This window comes from Panthera tigris, chromosome D3 (assembly GCF_018350195.1).
Source record: "Panthera tigris isolate Pti1 chromosome D3, P.tigris_Pti1_mat1.1, whole genome shotgun sequence".
Taxonomy (NCBI): domain Eukaryota; kingdom Metazoa; phylum Chordata; class Mammalia; order Carnivora; family Felidae; genus Panthera; species Panthera tigris.
The window spans coordinates 54,537,139-54,555,020 of record NC_056671.1 but is presented as its reverse complement, the minus strand read 5'-3'; the positions used below and the strand labels follow the sequence as shown (position 1 = coordinate 54,555,020).

General features: G+C 32.6%; 1 protein-coding gene across 11 annotated transcripts in view; it reads left to right on the top strand.

Moving 5' to 3' along the window:
• CCDC178 (coiled-coil domain containing 178) overlaps positions 1 to 17,882 on the top strand; it is a 463,104-nt gene that overhangs the window by 113,312 nt on the left and 331,910 nt on the right. For all 11 annotated transcript variants that reach the window (XR_006210059.1, XM_042962674.1, XM_042962673.1 and 8 more), the window contains exons 11-12: positions 12,152 to 12,247; positions 12,400 to 12,536. Coding sequence is in view for 10 of the 11 variants with exons in the window: in XM_042962674.1 (XP_042818608.1) it covers positions 12,152 to 12,247; positions 12,400 to 12,536 (233 nt within the window). In the remaining variant the exon portion in view is untranslated. The remainder of the gene's footprint in view (positions 1 to 12,151; positions 12,248 to 12,399; positions 12,537 to 17,882) is intronic.

The window sequence follows — 17,882 nt, the reverse complement described above, 5'->3', positions numbered from 1 at the left end:
GCCTAATTGCACATACAACCTAACTGATTTTTTAAAATTTCAAGGCATATCATGCTTCCAATTTAGTCTCTACCTCATTATCATACACTTTTCTCTAATTTGTGTTGTCACTGTATCTATGAAAACACATTTTCCCTTCTCATTTCTATGAAAAAGGGCTTTTGTAAGCCAGAAAACATCTTGAAATTGGTTAAGTACTTTGAAAAATATTGTCAAGATTGAATTCTTTTTAGATGTAAAAGTACAGATTTTCTGTAAATTCTTTTCTCATGTTTTCTTTGAAGTCTATTTCTCCCATAATTCAGATTTTTTTTGAACACAATTTCATTATCTGCAACTCTTAGTGTTTTGTGTTATTAAAGAAACAGCCATATACATTTCATTTTATCCAGTCATTTCATTAGATAATAAAAAAATGACTTTTACAGATTTAGAGATCCTCTGTGATTTTCTGTTTTACTGAACACAGGTACACAAATGTTTTTTATAAATTAGTTTGCAGATAAAGGTTGTAAATAAGTGAATTTCTTTTGTATATACACTTATGTTTTCATTTTTGGATGTTGCTTTTGTTAGTAGAAATTTATTACTTATTACTACCTTATTGGTCTATATACTGTATAGTATAAATACAAATACCAGAAAACATCCAGCAAATTATGCGTTCTGTTTCATATTTTTACCTTAAAATCTTTTGAATTAAGCAATTTATTTCTTAAAAATAGATAAGCCAATAATTATTACTATCAGTTTACAAATGGGAAACCAGTCTAAAGAGGCAGAGTAAAGTTTCTCATGCACACAAAGCTGTTAAGTAGTAGGGCCAAACTCCAATGTGATTTTTTGACATTGTTTCATTATAGAATATTCAATATAATAATATGTATAACATGTGACAATATATGTAAAAGTATATATTGCTAATTTTCATAAGACTCAAATCTCTTATTATGTATATATTTTATTGTGTGGCATATTTATACAATATTTTAAATACCTATGAAATTGACTATTTCATTTTTCATTTTAAAGAAGTACTTAATGTTATGTAAGTATTGATTTCAGTATATGCTCATTATCATGTTAAAGATTTAAAAAACGTACTCAGGTTATAAAAATTATTTCCAGGAATAGATATTGCTTTGTGAGCAATCTGTGAATATTTTAAAGAGTTTCTCAGTTGACCTATTGAAATGATGTATTATATTAATATTAAACCTTTTTTAAATTCTTGAGATGACTCTGCTTGGTTATGGTTTATTGTTCCTTTAATTTACTGCTGAGTTTGATTTGCAAGTATTTTATTTAAGATTTTGCATCCATATTCATAAGTTAGTCTGTATTCCAGTGTTCTTAATTTGTGCCATATTTGATAGATTTTCTTATCAGGATTATGCTAGCTTTAAAAAATGAATTGTGAAGCTTTCTTCCTTTCTTACTATCTAAAGAATTAATATAGATTTAAATAACTTTTTCTTGTAAGTTTGATAAAGCACAATAGTGAAACTATAACTGATGTTTTTACATTTTTTAATTGTTCAAATTATTCTTTTATTTGTCATGGACAGTTGCTTTATATCATCACATGATTGGTCTTATCAGGCTATATATGTCATCTTTAGGTTAGTTTATAATTTTTAATGGCCCTAGAAATAATCCAAGTGGATGAAGATTTTGAAATTATTATCATAATATGATATAGAATGCTCTCTTGTACTTTTGTTTATCTCTTATTTCTAATTCATTGTACATGTCCATTGTACATGGACAATTCATTTCTAATATCTCTTATTTCTAATTCATCTCTTATTTCTAATTCTAATATCTCTTATTTCTAATATCTCTTATTTCTAATTCATTGTACATGTCCATTGTACATGGACTTTAAAAAATAGGGGGTGGGCCTTAGACTGAATAATTCTACACTTCCAACTTCTGAAATGTTAATGTGTGCTTTTATAGTTACGATTTATTTTCTTCTTATTTCTTTAGGCTTATTTGTCCCTTTTTACTTATTACATCCTTGTTTTGAATGCTTAATGTTTTGTTTTTAAATCTTTCTCCACAAGCTACAGTTGCATCTTGTTACACTTTAAAGCAAACCTTCTTGAAAGGATTTTCTGTATTCACTGTCTCCGATTTCTCTCCTTGCATTCCCACTTAAGATAATTTCCAGTCAGGCTTTCACCACCACACTAAACTGAAATTGCTAGTGAGGTATCCTGTTTTCTTTCTTACAACCTTCATGAAATCTGGTAGGATTCATTATACAAACTATTATCTAAAATTATTTTAAGGCCCTTTTTGAATGGCACAAATACTTAATGTGCATACCTCAAAGTTTAGAATATACTTTAGAATATGTGAGTTTAGAATACTGTGAGTAGAAGAAAATATTGATCTATGACTTCACCATCCAGATGAGGTCACTGTTCATATTTTGTGCATAAACAGGCTTTGTGCTATTTTTAAAAACTACATTATCATATGCATATAATAATTGATAACATGTTTCTCCTTATATAGAAACGTATTCAAATCATCTTTTATTTTACAATGTAACTTTAATGATTGAGAGTTTCTTAGACTTTTATTATTGGGTGCTTAGGATGTTTTCAATTAAAAAAATATTTTTTTTACATTTATTTATTTTTGAGAGACAGCACAAGTGGGGTAGGGGCAGAGAGAGAATGAAACACAGAATCCGAAGCAGGCTCCAGGCTCTGAGCTGTCAGAACAGAGCCCGAAGTGGTGCTCAAACTCACAAACTGTGAGATCATGACCTAAGTCAAAGTCGGATGCTTAACTGACTTGAGCCAGGCGCCCCAGGATGTTTTTAGTTTTTAAGTATTATAATCAAAGCTATGATAAGTATCTCTAAAACTTAAATATTAACATAACTACTCATTTTAACAAAATAATATTGTGATGGAAAAATAACAAAAGTTGAATAACGGTATAAGAAGTTAAAGCAAGATTCATATGCCTTCTTTTCTCAGAGGGCTTGAATGGTTTGCCTGCCTTTTTACATTTTCCAAAATTAGCTCACTTTTTAAACAATATTTCCATTAGTTGAATTTCTTGGCTTTCATATCATTCATTAATCCTGTAGTTATTGTTACTGTCCACAGGAACTTGTATGGCAGCTATTCACAATTTAAGATCTGGGTTTGTACTATTTTTACTTTTTACCTGATAAGTAAAACTTTTTACTTTGTTAAAACTTTAAATGTTATTGATATTACATATTGTTTCTTTAAATCTAAAAGAATTTTTGAGCATCACTTTAAACATAAACCACCTCTCAGAGCAGTACACATTCTATGATACTTTTGCTGGGTTCAGGAGAGAAGAGAAGAAAGTACTTTATACCCAGTATGCTTGTAGTTAGGCAGGATTAATCATTGTCCTGGACAATCTGCATTTTGTTTTACTTAGCTGTGTATATAGTGTATATAAAGGATAAAGGAGTCCTAATTTACAACACCTAATCTTTCTAGATGTTGAAAAGGTTGCCAGTGTATGAAAAAGTAGTTAGTAAACAAATACATCATATGCACTTTGTGTTTAAATTCATAGGAGGCTCTGGGCTGTTGGCTCGGAGCCTGGAGCCTGTTTCCGATTCTGTGTCTCCCTCTCTCTCTGACCCTCCCCCGTTCATGCTCTGTCTCTCTCTGTCCCAAAAATAAATAAAAAAAAAATAATAAATAAAAAAAAAAGTTGAAAAAAAAATGGGGCGCCTGGGTGGCGCAGTCGGTTAAGCGTCCGACTTCAGCCAGGTCATGATCTCGCGGTCCGTGAGTTCGAGCCCCGCGTCAGGCTCTGGGCTGTTGGCTCGGAGCCTGGAGCCTGTTTCCGATTCTGTGTCTCCCTCTCTCTCTGACCCTCCCCCGTTCATGCTCTGTCTCTCTCTGTCCCAAAAATTAAAACAAAACAAAACAAAAAAAAAAAAAACATTAAATTCATAGGAAAGACTGTTCTCAAAAAACAACTAGAGGAAGTGAAATTGTTAAAATCCCCTTTAAGCATTACAGGTGCTCATACTTTTTACTAGGTTGATAGAGGGGAGGAAGGGCTCTAGGCCAGAATGTCCCTTCAATGTTACTATGTATATAGTGGGCAAAGGGTCTAGTGTTCTAGATGTTTAGAAGTGCACAACATGTTCAAAGTAGAGAGTTAAAGCCACACCCTTTAAGTATTCTGTTAATTCATACGAATGGTTGTATTTGGGGAATGGGATTGTTAAACTTGTTGTTTTGGAGAGAGTGTGCTGACTGTTCACTGGGTAGCATGGGGGGATGGGGCGGGGGGGGAGCAGGGAAGGAGGTGAGGAGAGCAGGGTTCTGTGCCCATGAGTCTTTACACGAGTTCAGATTGTCTAACCATTGTTCTGTGTGTGCATTTTAGTTAATATTGCTGTGTATTAAAGGATCAACAAATCCTAATGCCCAAAGTCTACTAAAAGTATAGGCAGTAAAATAATCCCTTTTTAAATGTCCTTTTGTTAGTTTTTAGGAAGGACTGTTCTGGAAGTGTCTGTTAATCCACCTCTTGGAGCTAGATGTAGTCCTCTACTTAGTCATTGAAATGGCAGAGGGGACAGAGGAGGGAAGGGAAGGACTTTTAGCTAGTATTTCCATATCTAGAAGACAGTTTTAGGTTATAACCATAGGTCTGTATGTGTGTTTTTGTCAAGTATCTGTGTTTATTGTGGCCAAGTTTCATTATTTTGTAACATCTAGGCTTTTTGGATATCCTTAGGTGCCATGTATGATAAAATGTACAGTTAGTGAATTAGCCAGTTTATTAAGTTTGTTGTTTTTGTTGTTGTTGTTGTTGTTGTTATAATTGAAGGGAGGAAGCATCTTGAACATGTAATTGTTGTCTCTGAGAAATGTACATCAGGACTTATTAGGCTGGCAGCAGAGGGGCAGAAGGAACTATAGAGGGAGAGGTGTATGCGGATGTGTTCATATTTGCATTTTAATGATAACAGTTAATGTGTGCATCTCTTTTGGCAAGATTATGGAAATGCATTGTGATTCAATGGAAATGTACTTCCTTGCTAATATTTGAATGGTATACATTGGATAATGAATTCTTTTAGAAGCATTATACTTTGTGTATTCTGTTACTTTATGCCTAATTTTTTAATTGAACATTAAGGGAATGTAGTATTTTATTTTTTTGGAATGCAATATTTTAATTGTAATGTTGCCAATATTGTTATGTAGAAGCCTGTTACCATTTTTGTCTTTTAGGAAATTTTTGTTGCTAAGAAAGACAGGATTACATTTTTTTTTCTTCCGATTGAGTTGGTGTAGTGTATTTCTGGTTATAAAAATACTCAAAGTTTCGGGACTTTGAAATGGTAAATATTCATGGTGTGTAAAAAAGCATGATATATAACTGTATGATTTTAATTACATTAAAGGGGCGGGGGCAGTGTGGTTAGAGAGAATCTCAAGTAGATTGCACACTGTTGGTGCAGAGCCTGATGTGGGGCTTGATCCCACGAACCATGAGATCATGACCTGAGCCTAAATCAGAGTCACACACTTAATTGGAGCCACCACGTGCTCATAAATAACTATAAAACTATTTATTATAGTTTTATATTGTTTATTTTGGATTTTCCAAACATGCTATTGTTTCAATTGCAAATGGAGGTATTATTAGTACTTCACTGTTTTTATGTCTTTTAGTTGTTTCTCTTATCTGATTACTTTGGGTAATACATCAAAGTACAATGTTAAATGGTAGTAGAGATCATTGGCATATTTGCTCTGTTCTTCTCTTGATGGGATTGGTGTTAGTTTTTTCCCTTAAATGAGAGTCTGACTTTAGGATTCAGTGTGCATTTCATTTATCTAGTTAAGAAAATATCACTTTCAATTTATTGAGTATTTTTTTAAATTGGTAATGGGTGTTGAATTTTGTCTGTAGTCATTTTTGCATTTAGGGAGATGCTCCTGTAATATTTTCTCTTGTATCTATAACAATAGTGATTTATATTGATGGGTTTCCTAATGTTGAACCTTAAATTATTGTAATAAATCTTATTTGGTTGTAGTACCTTCCATCCTTTCTTAAGCACATTCCAGTTTTCTTTTTTGCCCTCACCATTCAACCAAAATATCTCTGATTTAGGTCAACATTGATTTCCATGTTGCTAAATCGAATCACTTTTTCTTTGTCCTTATTTTCATTATATGTAGCACTTAACCAAGTTGATTATACCCTTATCTCTGGAAAATTTTTTTCTTGGCGTCTAACACACACTGCTCTTATTTCTTCTTACTCTTCTGGAAGATTTTTTTCAGTTTTTCTTCACTGGTTTCTCTATATTTCCCTAAATTGCACAAACATCTGAGAACACCATATCTGCTAACTCAGGCTCCACTTAGATGCCTAGTTGGTATCTCAAGCTGACCTATTCCAAAACAGAACCTAAGATATCCACTCTCTCTATAAACCTGCAGTCTTCCCTATTCCAGTTTATGACATTCAATCCTTCTCATTTTTTAGACCAAGGCAGTTGAAAACTGCTTTGGAATTATGTATTAATTTATGTTGGAAATTGCTAGGCCAAAAAACCCATATGTTCAGTTTTAGTAGATAATGCCAAAATATTTTTCCAAGATAGCTATGATATACATTTTTCTCTCAGACCATCATGTATGAGCGTTCCGGCCTCAGATTAACACCATCATCTAATATTGTCTTTTATTTATTTTTAATTACAATTCTTTAGGAAGATATATCCCACTGTGGTTTTAAATTTTCTTTTCTCTCATGATTGATAAGATTGAGAACTTTTAAAGCACTTTATTTAGAATGTTGTTTTAGAGATTGTCACACAAAGTCAGAATCAGACTCAGATTTCCTCTCCATATTCCAGTTGTGACCTGCACATTACACCCTTCTGAGCTTCAGTCTTCTCACTTGAACAACGAGATGTGTGTTAATTTAATATCCTAACAATCTGCAAAAGAGGGATTTAGGGGTTAATGCATTGATTAAAAGGAATATATATAAAGGATGTCATATTCATTTAGAAAAACATTTTATGGGGTGCCTGGGTGGCTCAGTTGGTTAAGCATCTGACTTCAGCTCAGGTCATGATCTTGTGGTTCGTGGGTTAGAGCCTTGTGTTGGGTTCTGTGCTGACAGCTCAGAGCCTGGAGCCTGATTTGGATTCTGTGTCTCCCTCTCTCTCTGTGCCTCCCCCGCTCACACTCTGTCTCTCTCTCTCAAAAATAAACAAACATTAAAAAAATTAAAAAAAAATTAGAAAAAAGAAAAACATTTTATTCTTAATATGATTTTAATATTTAAAATATTTATTGATATTTTATATTAAAATTTAATCTTTCATTCAATATGTATATGTCTAAAACATTATGAATTATGAATTTCTTATATTACAAACTAATTACTGAAAATGTTGTATATATCCTCTTTTCAGTGATGGAGTTATCAAACTATGTTTTCCCACCTCAGTGTTTTCATTATTTTTATTCACAACTATCCTCAGTAATTTCCATTCTATTAATGACTCACTCAATTTATAAAACAGTGAAATGGTGTAGACTAAGTGCTGTCTTTCTGAGGTTAAATTTCTCCTTAGTGTTATTAACTAACGTGTTCACTGAGGCTAATGGTACAAATAAAAAGACACAAAGATTTAGCTATTTATATTAACACCTATTTTCTCCCCATTGTATTTCCTGATGTCACATGAAATACCCTATGTTACCAACACAGTGTGTTACCTTGCACATATTTTTCTGTGCTTCTATAAGGATATGATTGTATATATGTATGATTTGCTATTTTATTTTTAATCACAAAAGGGTCTTCTCTATGTACACATTTAGTAAAGTTACTCTTTTACTTATAAATACGTTGTCATTGCTCAAGGTTATTAGATATAAGCCTAATGTACTTTTTTAGTGGTACAGATCTTTCCCACTGTAAATTGCCATCCTATCAGTCAGAGTACAGTGCAGAAAACAGAAATCCCTCTGTTTTAGGCAGAAAGGGGTTTAGAGATTTCAACAAGTTTGCAAAACTGGCAGAGAGAACTGTAGGCTGGGCTTCCAGGAGTGTTTCCCCAGTTGACCAGTAGTATAGGCACTATGACATCCGAGGCTGCCTCTGGACCTGTGTTGGGCCTATGCCTGCTCCTTGGATCAGAAGGCTGGGGATATGGGAGCTGTAGCCACTGCTTCCGCTGCCACAGGGCCTCGGTACCCACAGCTGGTAGACAGACACTCAACTCTACAACATTCAGCTATACACATCTCTATGTGTATAGTCACATCTCTATGGCCTTATTTGCCAATAGAGAGAAAACAAAACAAAACAAACAAAACAAAAGCAACCAATAATGAGGAAGATGCCTTTTACCTCAATTCTACTTTCCATAATATGCCTGACTGTTATCTCCTATTGGTTGAAACTAATGTGCATCCTGAACACTTTCACAAATAAAAATAGAAACTGCCTGCCTTCCTTCCTGCCTGCCTCCCTGGCTTCCTTTCTGTTCTTTTTCTTTCCTGGGCTCTGATGCACCAGAAAACACTTTAGAAGGAAGTTGCAAAGGAGGTTCACTGAGCCATTAATTACACTTTATTCATGTCAGATAACTTAGTCAATTACTTATCTTTTGAATAAATTCAGAATGAATACAGTTATTAACCACTACTAACAATATTAAAATTAATAACTTTATATCTGTTGTTTTTATGTCCTGGTTCTTTGTACGTGATAGAATCTCAAAAGTTGGATTGTTGTGTCAGAACTAACTGTATTTTTCAAGACAGATATTACTGAAATATGTTCCAAAAAGTTTTGTTTGTATATTTGTACATATGTATGAGTATATGAGCAATACAGATGTCTGATTTCTCACTTTACTCAACACTGTAGGTATTTTAAAATTATACCAACTTAATTGTTGGGTAAAGAAGTGTTGGATTAATTTTCATTTTCCTTCCTGGTAGTGAAGTAAATTCATTTCATTTCTTTTTTTAGCCATTCAGCCATTCAGATTTCCTCTTTTTTTTTTTTTTTTTTTTTTTGCTTGCAAAGATTACTATTCATGACATCCTACATGATTTTAGATATTCCAATGATGAAAATTTTCAAAGTTATGTTTATTATCGTTTGTATTAGGAAAGCAATTAGCACACAACAATATGTGTGATTGCCTGGGTTTTATTGCTTAGGGCAGGGCTAAAGTAATTGTACTTCTTAAACATCGCAGATTTTAAGAATTATACGTATAGTACTTAAGGTGTGTTCATGAATGTTTTATAACTTCATTTCCTAAGCCTTCCAACAAACACCTGTCAGTCACATGGCAGTACAGATTATTAAGGCACTGAATTCTCATGTTTATTTTTTATTCTTTTTATTGGAAAACACATGGGAGAATCTACTTCTAAAGATTTACAATTGTTTGGTATATGAAATATGTATAATTTTAGGTATCAGAGCTACCACATCTGATCTGGAAAGTACATTGGAAACTGGTTTGGGGTCTGTTTATGATTTTTGTACTTATGTAGACTCAGTCCTAGAAAAATGGTTACAAATAAAGATATTTACGTGTAGACATAAAGACGCTAGTGAAGAACACTAGTGAAGACACAGTTACATGTCTTTAGATAGATGTGAAGACCAAATAAAAGTATTTCCTAAAAATCCCTTACTAATGTTGCAAAAGTACAGGCAGCAAAGAAAGATTAGTGTGGGATGAACTTGCATTTTATTAGAATTCTGGATTTTATGAACAAGTGAAGAAAACAAATCTTTATTATGTGTTCTAAGATTAGTCACAATGGGCACAATTATTAAACAATCCACAGTTGTCATGTTGAAGCGCAAAAAGTATTTTATAAAGCCCATCAAAATTTTAAAATAGAAGGATACTCCAGTGTGTGTGCAGACTGACACAGAATGAAAATGCTGAGACTCTACAATTATGTTTTTAGCATTACAATTAACTTCACAGTCCAGATCTGCTGAAGCAGTTAGCAAGACATTTTTCAAGCCTGTTACCAAAGAAATGGTGACAGGGAGATTCAGGGATATAGCTAACAAAATGATTCATTAAATGCCCTTGTCAAACAACAGTCCATCTCTTAGAGAAGATAACCAAATATATAAAGAAGTAATTATTATCTAGTATAAAAGTTGTTATAATTCACTGCAAAGCGATGAATTCATTTACACTGGGAATTCTTTGCTAATGTGTACAAATAAAGAAAATTTAAACTTATTGACACTTCTTGAGAAACAGCAGTAAGTCCTGGAATCCATGCTTTTGATTAAGCACATCTGATGCTAATGCCATAGCCAGATAAAAGAAAATAATTCATTACACATATTCAAACAATTGCCAAGACAGGCAAATCTACCCACTGTTATATTCATAGGGAAGCCATTGCAAAACGATGTGGGCATTTTAAGAGAAGTGCTTCACCACCAAATACTATGTGCTGTCAGATTTGTAAATGGATGATCAACCATTATTTAATATGTGCTTTTTAAAAAAACTCGTTCCCTATTTAGAAAAAGAGGTTCAGGTGTTCCTCAGTAAAAACCTTGGGCTTCTAGATGACTTTTATGATAAAGCTCCATTAAAAATTAGGATATTTTACAAAGGATATTTTTAATTTCACTCAAAAACCTAAAATGCCAAAAACCTAAAATGCAAATCTAATAGGTGTTCCACATTGAAGAAAATAAATCCAGCAAAACTGAAGCCACAGAGTATACCTTTTAATCATGTCAAGGAGGATGTGTTTCATTGAGTGATTTGGTTACAACTTTATCTGAGGAATACATTCAAAATATATTGCACTATCTAAAAAGCTTGACTAATAGTCTTCTTCAGAATTACTTCCCAAACCATGGTAGTAATGAGTGAATAAGAAAGCTTGTACATCACTTAGTAATTGGACAGTTTCTGAAGAACAATTCTGGAAGATATTTCAAAGGAATTCTTGAAACTAGAAGTTATTAAAAAAAAAACCCATTTTTATTTGGGTTAGAAATACACTGTCCAGTCTACTGGGAAATTTATCTACACTATCAGTGTACTGGTTAGAAATACACTGTCCAGTTACTTGGGAAATTTATTAAATATACAGGTAAATCATAATTCATTGAAATTCTCATCTTAAAGTTACAACATCAATCCAAATATTTCTTTAATTACTGATCATAATTCTAAGAGAAATATATTTAGTATTATTTTGGTAAATTGAATACATTTAATACTACTTTTATTTTTATATTGTTTGTTTCCTAAATTGTTTTTGTTTTCAAAGTTGCTTTCCTTTATGGCATATAATACTGGATTTGTAACTTATAATAACAGTTTTCTTTTTGAAAAAATTATTTAAATAAACATGTGAATTGCCTTAAGAAAATTATTAAATGCATACTAGTACAAATAGTATGGTGTTTAGTATGAATAAAATAAAAAAGTGTTCTGAAATGGTTTGGGAAACAATGTCCTGTTGAATTATTTCCTTTGTCATTAATGTTTAGATCTGTTGCCTCTTAAATATGTTTTCTAAAATTGTATAATTCAATGATTTTTAGTATATTGGCAAGTTGATGCAACTATAATTTTAAGATAACTCATAATATATTCTATTAAACCTTTTCATGGCTTCTTTTCACGTGGATCTTGATTGAAACTCTTAAATAAGCATGTTGTTCTTTATATTTGTGTAGTTTTTCCTTGTACTAGTTTAAAATTTTTCAAAACTAGATAGTGAATTTATCACAGCTATCGTCTGGAGTATTGACCATATTTATGTTGTTTTTTTTTCCTTTAAGTTGTTAATGTGATGAATTATGATTTGAATTTTCTAATATTTATCAACTTATAACTAAAATATAATCTGTTTTTCATGGTTAATTATTTGAGCACTGTTAAATTGATTTGCTACATTATATTCAGAATCTTGTATCAATTTTTATAAATGGCAACCACTTATGGTGTTATTTTATACTATTTAATCAATATTTATTAAGTGATGGTACCGACACAATTTGAAATATATTTCTTAATTTACAAAAAAATGGAGGAAGCTTCATAATTCATTTTTTTCTGTATATTTTTTCTTAGCTAGACAATTTGAAAAAAAATTATGATCAACTAGCCTGGAAGAGAAAAGGTTATGAAAAGGAATATCTGGAAGGATTCAATAATTATTATGCAACAGTAAGTTGACCTTTTTCTACTTCCCCCTAGAGCTCTGTTCTCTGTTCCTAAATATTAACTCCTGCAACTAAAAGTAATGACATTATTACACATTTTTTTTCTTTTTGAGATACATAACATGTATAAATGATTCTCTTATTCTTATCTTAAAGAAACAAACATGGGATATTGAGCTTTCTAATGTTGCAAAAGACCTTTCAGATATTTCAATTGCATATACTCATTCGGCAGAAGAAAACAGAAAGCTTGGAATTGATATTGAAACCATGGCAGGTCTTATCAATGGCAGGTAATTTTGCAAATATAATTTTTATTTTGATATAATATATTAAATATGTTAAATATAATGTATCTCCTCATTTTACATGGATACATCTCTGGGGTGGTTTGGTGGTGTTTGTGTTTATCATCAGCTTAAATGTTGTTTATTTCTATTCTAAATGTTGCTCTTTAAAGCAGTCTGAATCCCTTTAGAGATATCAAGTAGTGAAAAAATGATCTTACAAGGAGTTTTTGCTCACTCATATCATCTCCTTTTGACATGTCCTCTTACACTCAAAGACACTTTAAACTTACAGTATGTTTAATCAAGCTCCTGCTATCCTTCAGTCAACCCTCAATTCTTCCCAGCAACTACTAGTTTTCTTAGCTCAGAACCCTACAGGTTTTCTTGCTTTCTGTTTCTATTTCAACCCTTATATTCAACATATTAAGAAGAAATGTTTCACACACTAAATATCTTTTTATCTGTTACACTGCTCGATCAGCACCCTGGAACAAGCTATCATCATGTCTAGCAAGAGCTTATAGTGACTTCCAAAGCTAGTTTACCTGCAGTCATTATGCTTCCTTTCTAATCCATTATCTACACTGTGGTGGGTTCATTCTTTTTTCTGTTTTTTGTTTTTTTGTCTTTTTTGACATAAGTATGATCAGTTCCTCTCCACACCTGCATTAATTTTAACAGGAATGAAGGGAAAATCCCCTCCTTAACATCTCCGACAAGGTCCCTGAATAGGCAGACATACCTGCCTCTGTTGTCTCATATCACATTTGGTTCAAATACTATAGCCTTGCTTCATCTTCTCCTATTTGCCACGCGTTTGCCAGCCCATATGGCATTTGTGTGCTATTTCCTTTTCCTATAGTATTTTTCCCGTTCCTTTTACCCAGCAAATTACTCTTTATCCTTAAGACAGTTTTGGAGTGAGTTCTGAGAAGCTTTTTCATTGATTGTTAAATCAATGAAATCCAAGTTAAATCCAATTCATATATTATGTGTATATATGGCACACATACTTTTCTCCTTCAGATCTCTTGCCATATTTGCAATTTTTATGTGCACATATTTGACTCTTGTTCATCTCCCTCAAAAAACGTGATCTGTGAGGGCAGACATAGGCCATGTCTGTATTCTCTTCATCACTGAATCTGCATCATCAAGCATGGTACATGACATACTGTGCTATCCAAAGTTAATCATTGAAGGGAAAGAAGGAACAAAGAAGGGAAAGGGGTAATGATGATATTTGATGATTGTATAGGAAGTTGTTAAAATTTCTTAGTGATCGTTTTGTCTTTGGAAATGCTAGAATGAAACTATAAGATTTATCTATGTGTTGAAAAGAATTTTTAAAAGACAGCAAAAGGAACATTGTTTTCCAAAAGATAACTTAAAATTGTACTTGTTAATGTTACTGCATTTTATTAAGAGAGCCATAGGAGAAAAAATAAAAATTCTGAAGCTAATGAGAAGACCCCTCTGGAAGAAAGGAAGTGTGAGAGTTAGCATTTATGAGATTATCTTGCCAACAAGCGTCCATCTCATCTTAGTGGTATACAAGTAGAAAGGTTTATTTCTCACTTGCATTGCAACTTAGCTGTGTCTGCGTTTCATGTTATTTCTACTTCTTAGATTCAGGGTGAAGAATCAGATCCTGCTAGGGCACATTGTTCTGGTAAGCACAGATTCATTAGTGAGATCACTTGATGACCCTTACAGCTTCCACAGGAAGATGATAAGTGTTTCTTTTGCTCACACTCCATTGAACAAAGCAAGTCATATGGCCAAGCCTGATGTCAACAGGGTGGGAAGTCTAATCCTCTTAAAAAGAGAGACAGTACATAATTGAGAATAGTGATACAGTCTATCACATGTAGTGGAAATGTAGCCTTGGTTATTGTAAAGGATTTCCAGTGTATACATTGTGCTTGTCCAGTTAATATTTTAGATATCACTTAATTACTTAAATTTTCTTTCAGATTTTCACTTGAAATTAAAAAAAATAAATGATGATTTTAACAGCAGATTAGTCAACAAAGAATTAGCGAAAGATTAGTGAAATCAAAGAAATTAAGAGATAGTCAGGTAAGAGGTCTACCACATGTTTAAGTGATGTTCCAAAAGACGAGAAGATAAAAAAAGGACAGAGATAATATTTGAGGAGATAATATCAGCTCATATATGGCAAACATTTCTTACATTCGTGTTTCACTGGTGAATCTCTCACTCTTAATAGTCGATAGGTAGGTAGGTAGCTAGCAAGGTAGATAGGTAAGTAGGTAGATAGATAGATGCAAAAATAATTATTCATTTCGAAACTTTATTTGCTGTCACAAACTATGAGTCTGGAGTTCTGTCTTGTCCAGTAAGAGAGCGGACACAGAATTGAATATGAGAGAGGCTAATGTAATGGGAGGAGACAAGGGCCTGAACAGGGGTTTCATAAGTCAAACCCAAATAAAGGGTTTGACTTTATTGAGCTCACAAGGTATTTCCCACGTGGTGAACGTGAAGAAAACAAGATCTTACACACTTGGCAAAAGTGAAGAAAACAATCAGATAGTAATCATTAACTTGTGTGTGTAAGAAGCAAAGGGTCTGGGGGGGACAAGTGGAGTTTTCGATCCAAATAAAATAGTATATTGGCATCAGATGGAAAGTAATTCCCATGATATAACAAGTGATATAATAAGTTATTCGTGATCCATTACAATATCTTGCTACCTAACCTCAGGCGCTTTTGCCCGGTGGCGGCTGTCGGCCCTAAGCTTTCTAACCCATTTATGTAAGTAGAACCTATTTCCCCACAGTTTGTTTTACTTCCACATCTTCTAAGTAATTTTATAATTCCCTGTTTGATATAGATATTTACAGCTTATCTTTTGCTTTTTCAACATAGTGTGAATAGTTAGTTATTATTTTATCTAAATCTAATAATTTAAATATCTGTAGTCTTTGTCATTTATTTTTGCATCTTATTCTCCTAACTCATGCTTTTGCTATCTTTTTCCCTTGTGCTCTTGGCTATTTTTATTGTGTGTTTTCCACTTTCTTCTGGAAACTATTTGTGGAAAATCTTTGAGTCCTAAGATAAAATTGAGTTAACCATTTGCAACCTTATATTTATGAGAGGGATTCTTTTTTTCAATTTTGCCCTTGTATATGCCCAAGACTTTTTTCATTTCCCAAACCATGATATTCAAATAATTTTTACAGATATTCAAATAATGTATTTGAGGTTTGTATAACAATGTAACAAGAATTCTATTATATTATGTTGGGAATAAAAGGACATACAATTAGTGTCATTATGGATGAAAAAACTCAGTAATATATTAGTAGTTATTTTCTCTATTTACTGAAATGATTTTAGGTTTTCAATCTGTTTTTGCACTTTTTTGTATTTTCTTTTCTAAAAAATACACATTATAACAATAGTGCAAAAAGATCATACAAGATTCTTTCATTTTGAAAGCACTGGAAGTTTTGGTAAAATGGAGCTTTGGATATCTGTAAAAACTCTATTATATGGGTGTGTCATGATTTTTTCATAATTACTCTAATATTTACTTTTAGGTTGTTTTTATTTTCATGACGTAAACATTGTGGCAATTATTTTTCAGATATCTAAGCTTTTTAAAATTCCAAGTAGATTTCTGGAAGTAGATTAGCTATAATGCTTTTAAATTCCTAATACCTTTAAAAAAATAAATTTCTAATACCTTTCTAAACCTACTTTCCAGAAAGACTATGTCATTTATTGAAGCTGAGCAGTACATAAGCTTGTTCTGTGATGTACTTGTGCTAACATTGAGCGCTGTGTTTTTTCCAACTTGATAAGTGAAAAAATACATCCTCAATGTTGTTTCAAACTCCCATTTCTTTGATTACTAATGAGGTGGAATATTTATATATCCTCTATTGAATTCTGCTTTTTCTAGAGAATTCTTGTGTGCTTCCAAGGAAGAAATAAAGAACTTGGGATTCAGAAAGGCAAAGTGCCTTTTTGAAGTTCTCACGGCTTAATACTACTGGCATTTGAAACTTGATTTTCTGTATTCAGATTCAGGATTTTTTTACCTTCTCTTATTTTTTTTTTTTTTGAAATTTAATGTGATTTCAATTTAACTGATGTTTAATAAATGTTCAAATATGCTTGACATATTACTCCAGTAATAACAATCCCAAATAGCAGCCTTAACATTAAAATGCAGTTGTCTTGGGGTACAGGTAAGATTGTGCTGAATTGCACTTTGACTTTGTGGCTAGAGCTTAGAGCAAGTGCTTGATCTGACTTGTGTGTCTGTCTCTGTGTGCATGTGTGTGCGTGTGTGTGTGTGCACATGAACACACATTTTTATGTGGCAGGCAGGTAGGGACAAACACTGAGGGTAGGGAACTAAGTTTCGACTCTGCTGAAGACCATGGAAATGCACCAAAGAAGCTGTATGGTCAGATTCTCTTTTAAAGATATCACTTTGGTGGTAATTGAATGAGTTAAGCTTTGAATAACTGGTTTGATGGTGGTACCAGATAGTAACTTGGGAAATATACGGAGGAAAAACAGAAAGGTTGGAGGGAAGATGTTGATATGTTTGGTTTGGAATTGCGTATGGCATGATTCAAGTGTACGTGTCTAGATATCACTCTGACGGATAGGTCTGAAATTGAGGGAAGATGTTCATGGAGATGGAAGTTCCATGTTAAATGTAGAAGTGCTTTAAATTGGCAAGCAAATTTTTCTACGTCTACTCCATTTACTGCTTGAAAATTAGAATTTTTATGAGGTAGAAATTTTTATGAGGTAGAAATTTATAAATTATAACACCAAGTTTTCTATCAGTATAAGGTAGAGTTTCCTCCATATCTGATAGGGTAGAATCAAGAAATATTAATGGCCTCTGTAAACTCTTATCAACTAACAAAAACTGCTTTCCCATTAATTAGAAAACGAAATCTAAATTCAACAAAAATGAAGAAAGTACCAAATATGTTTGACATTTATTAAAATTTATCTTACTTATTTTTAAAACTTTTCCAGATTTATTGAAGTATAACTGAGAAATATAATGTATATATATTTAAGTTGTGCAAAATGATAGATTTTTAATTAAGGTTTTATTTTTTTAAGAGCAGATAGGGTCACAGGAAAATTGAGGAGAATATATAGATATTTCTCATATACCCCTGGTCCCTGTACATGCACGGCCTCCCCCATGATCAACATCCTTCACCACAGTGGTATATTTAGTACAATTGATGAGCCTACACTGACAGAACATATTACCCAAAGTCCGTAATTTACATCAGTGTTAACTCTTGGTGTTGTACATTCTAGGGTATTATGCAGTA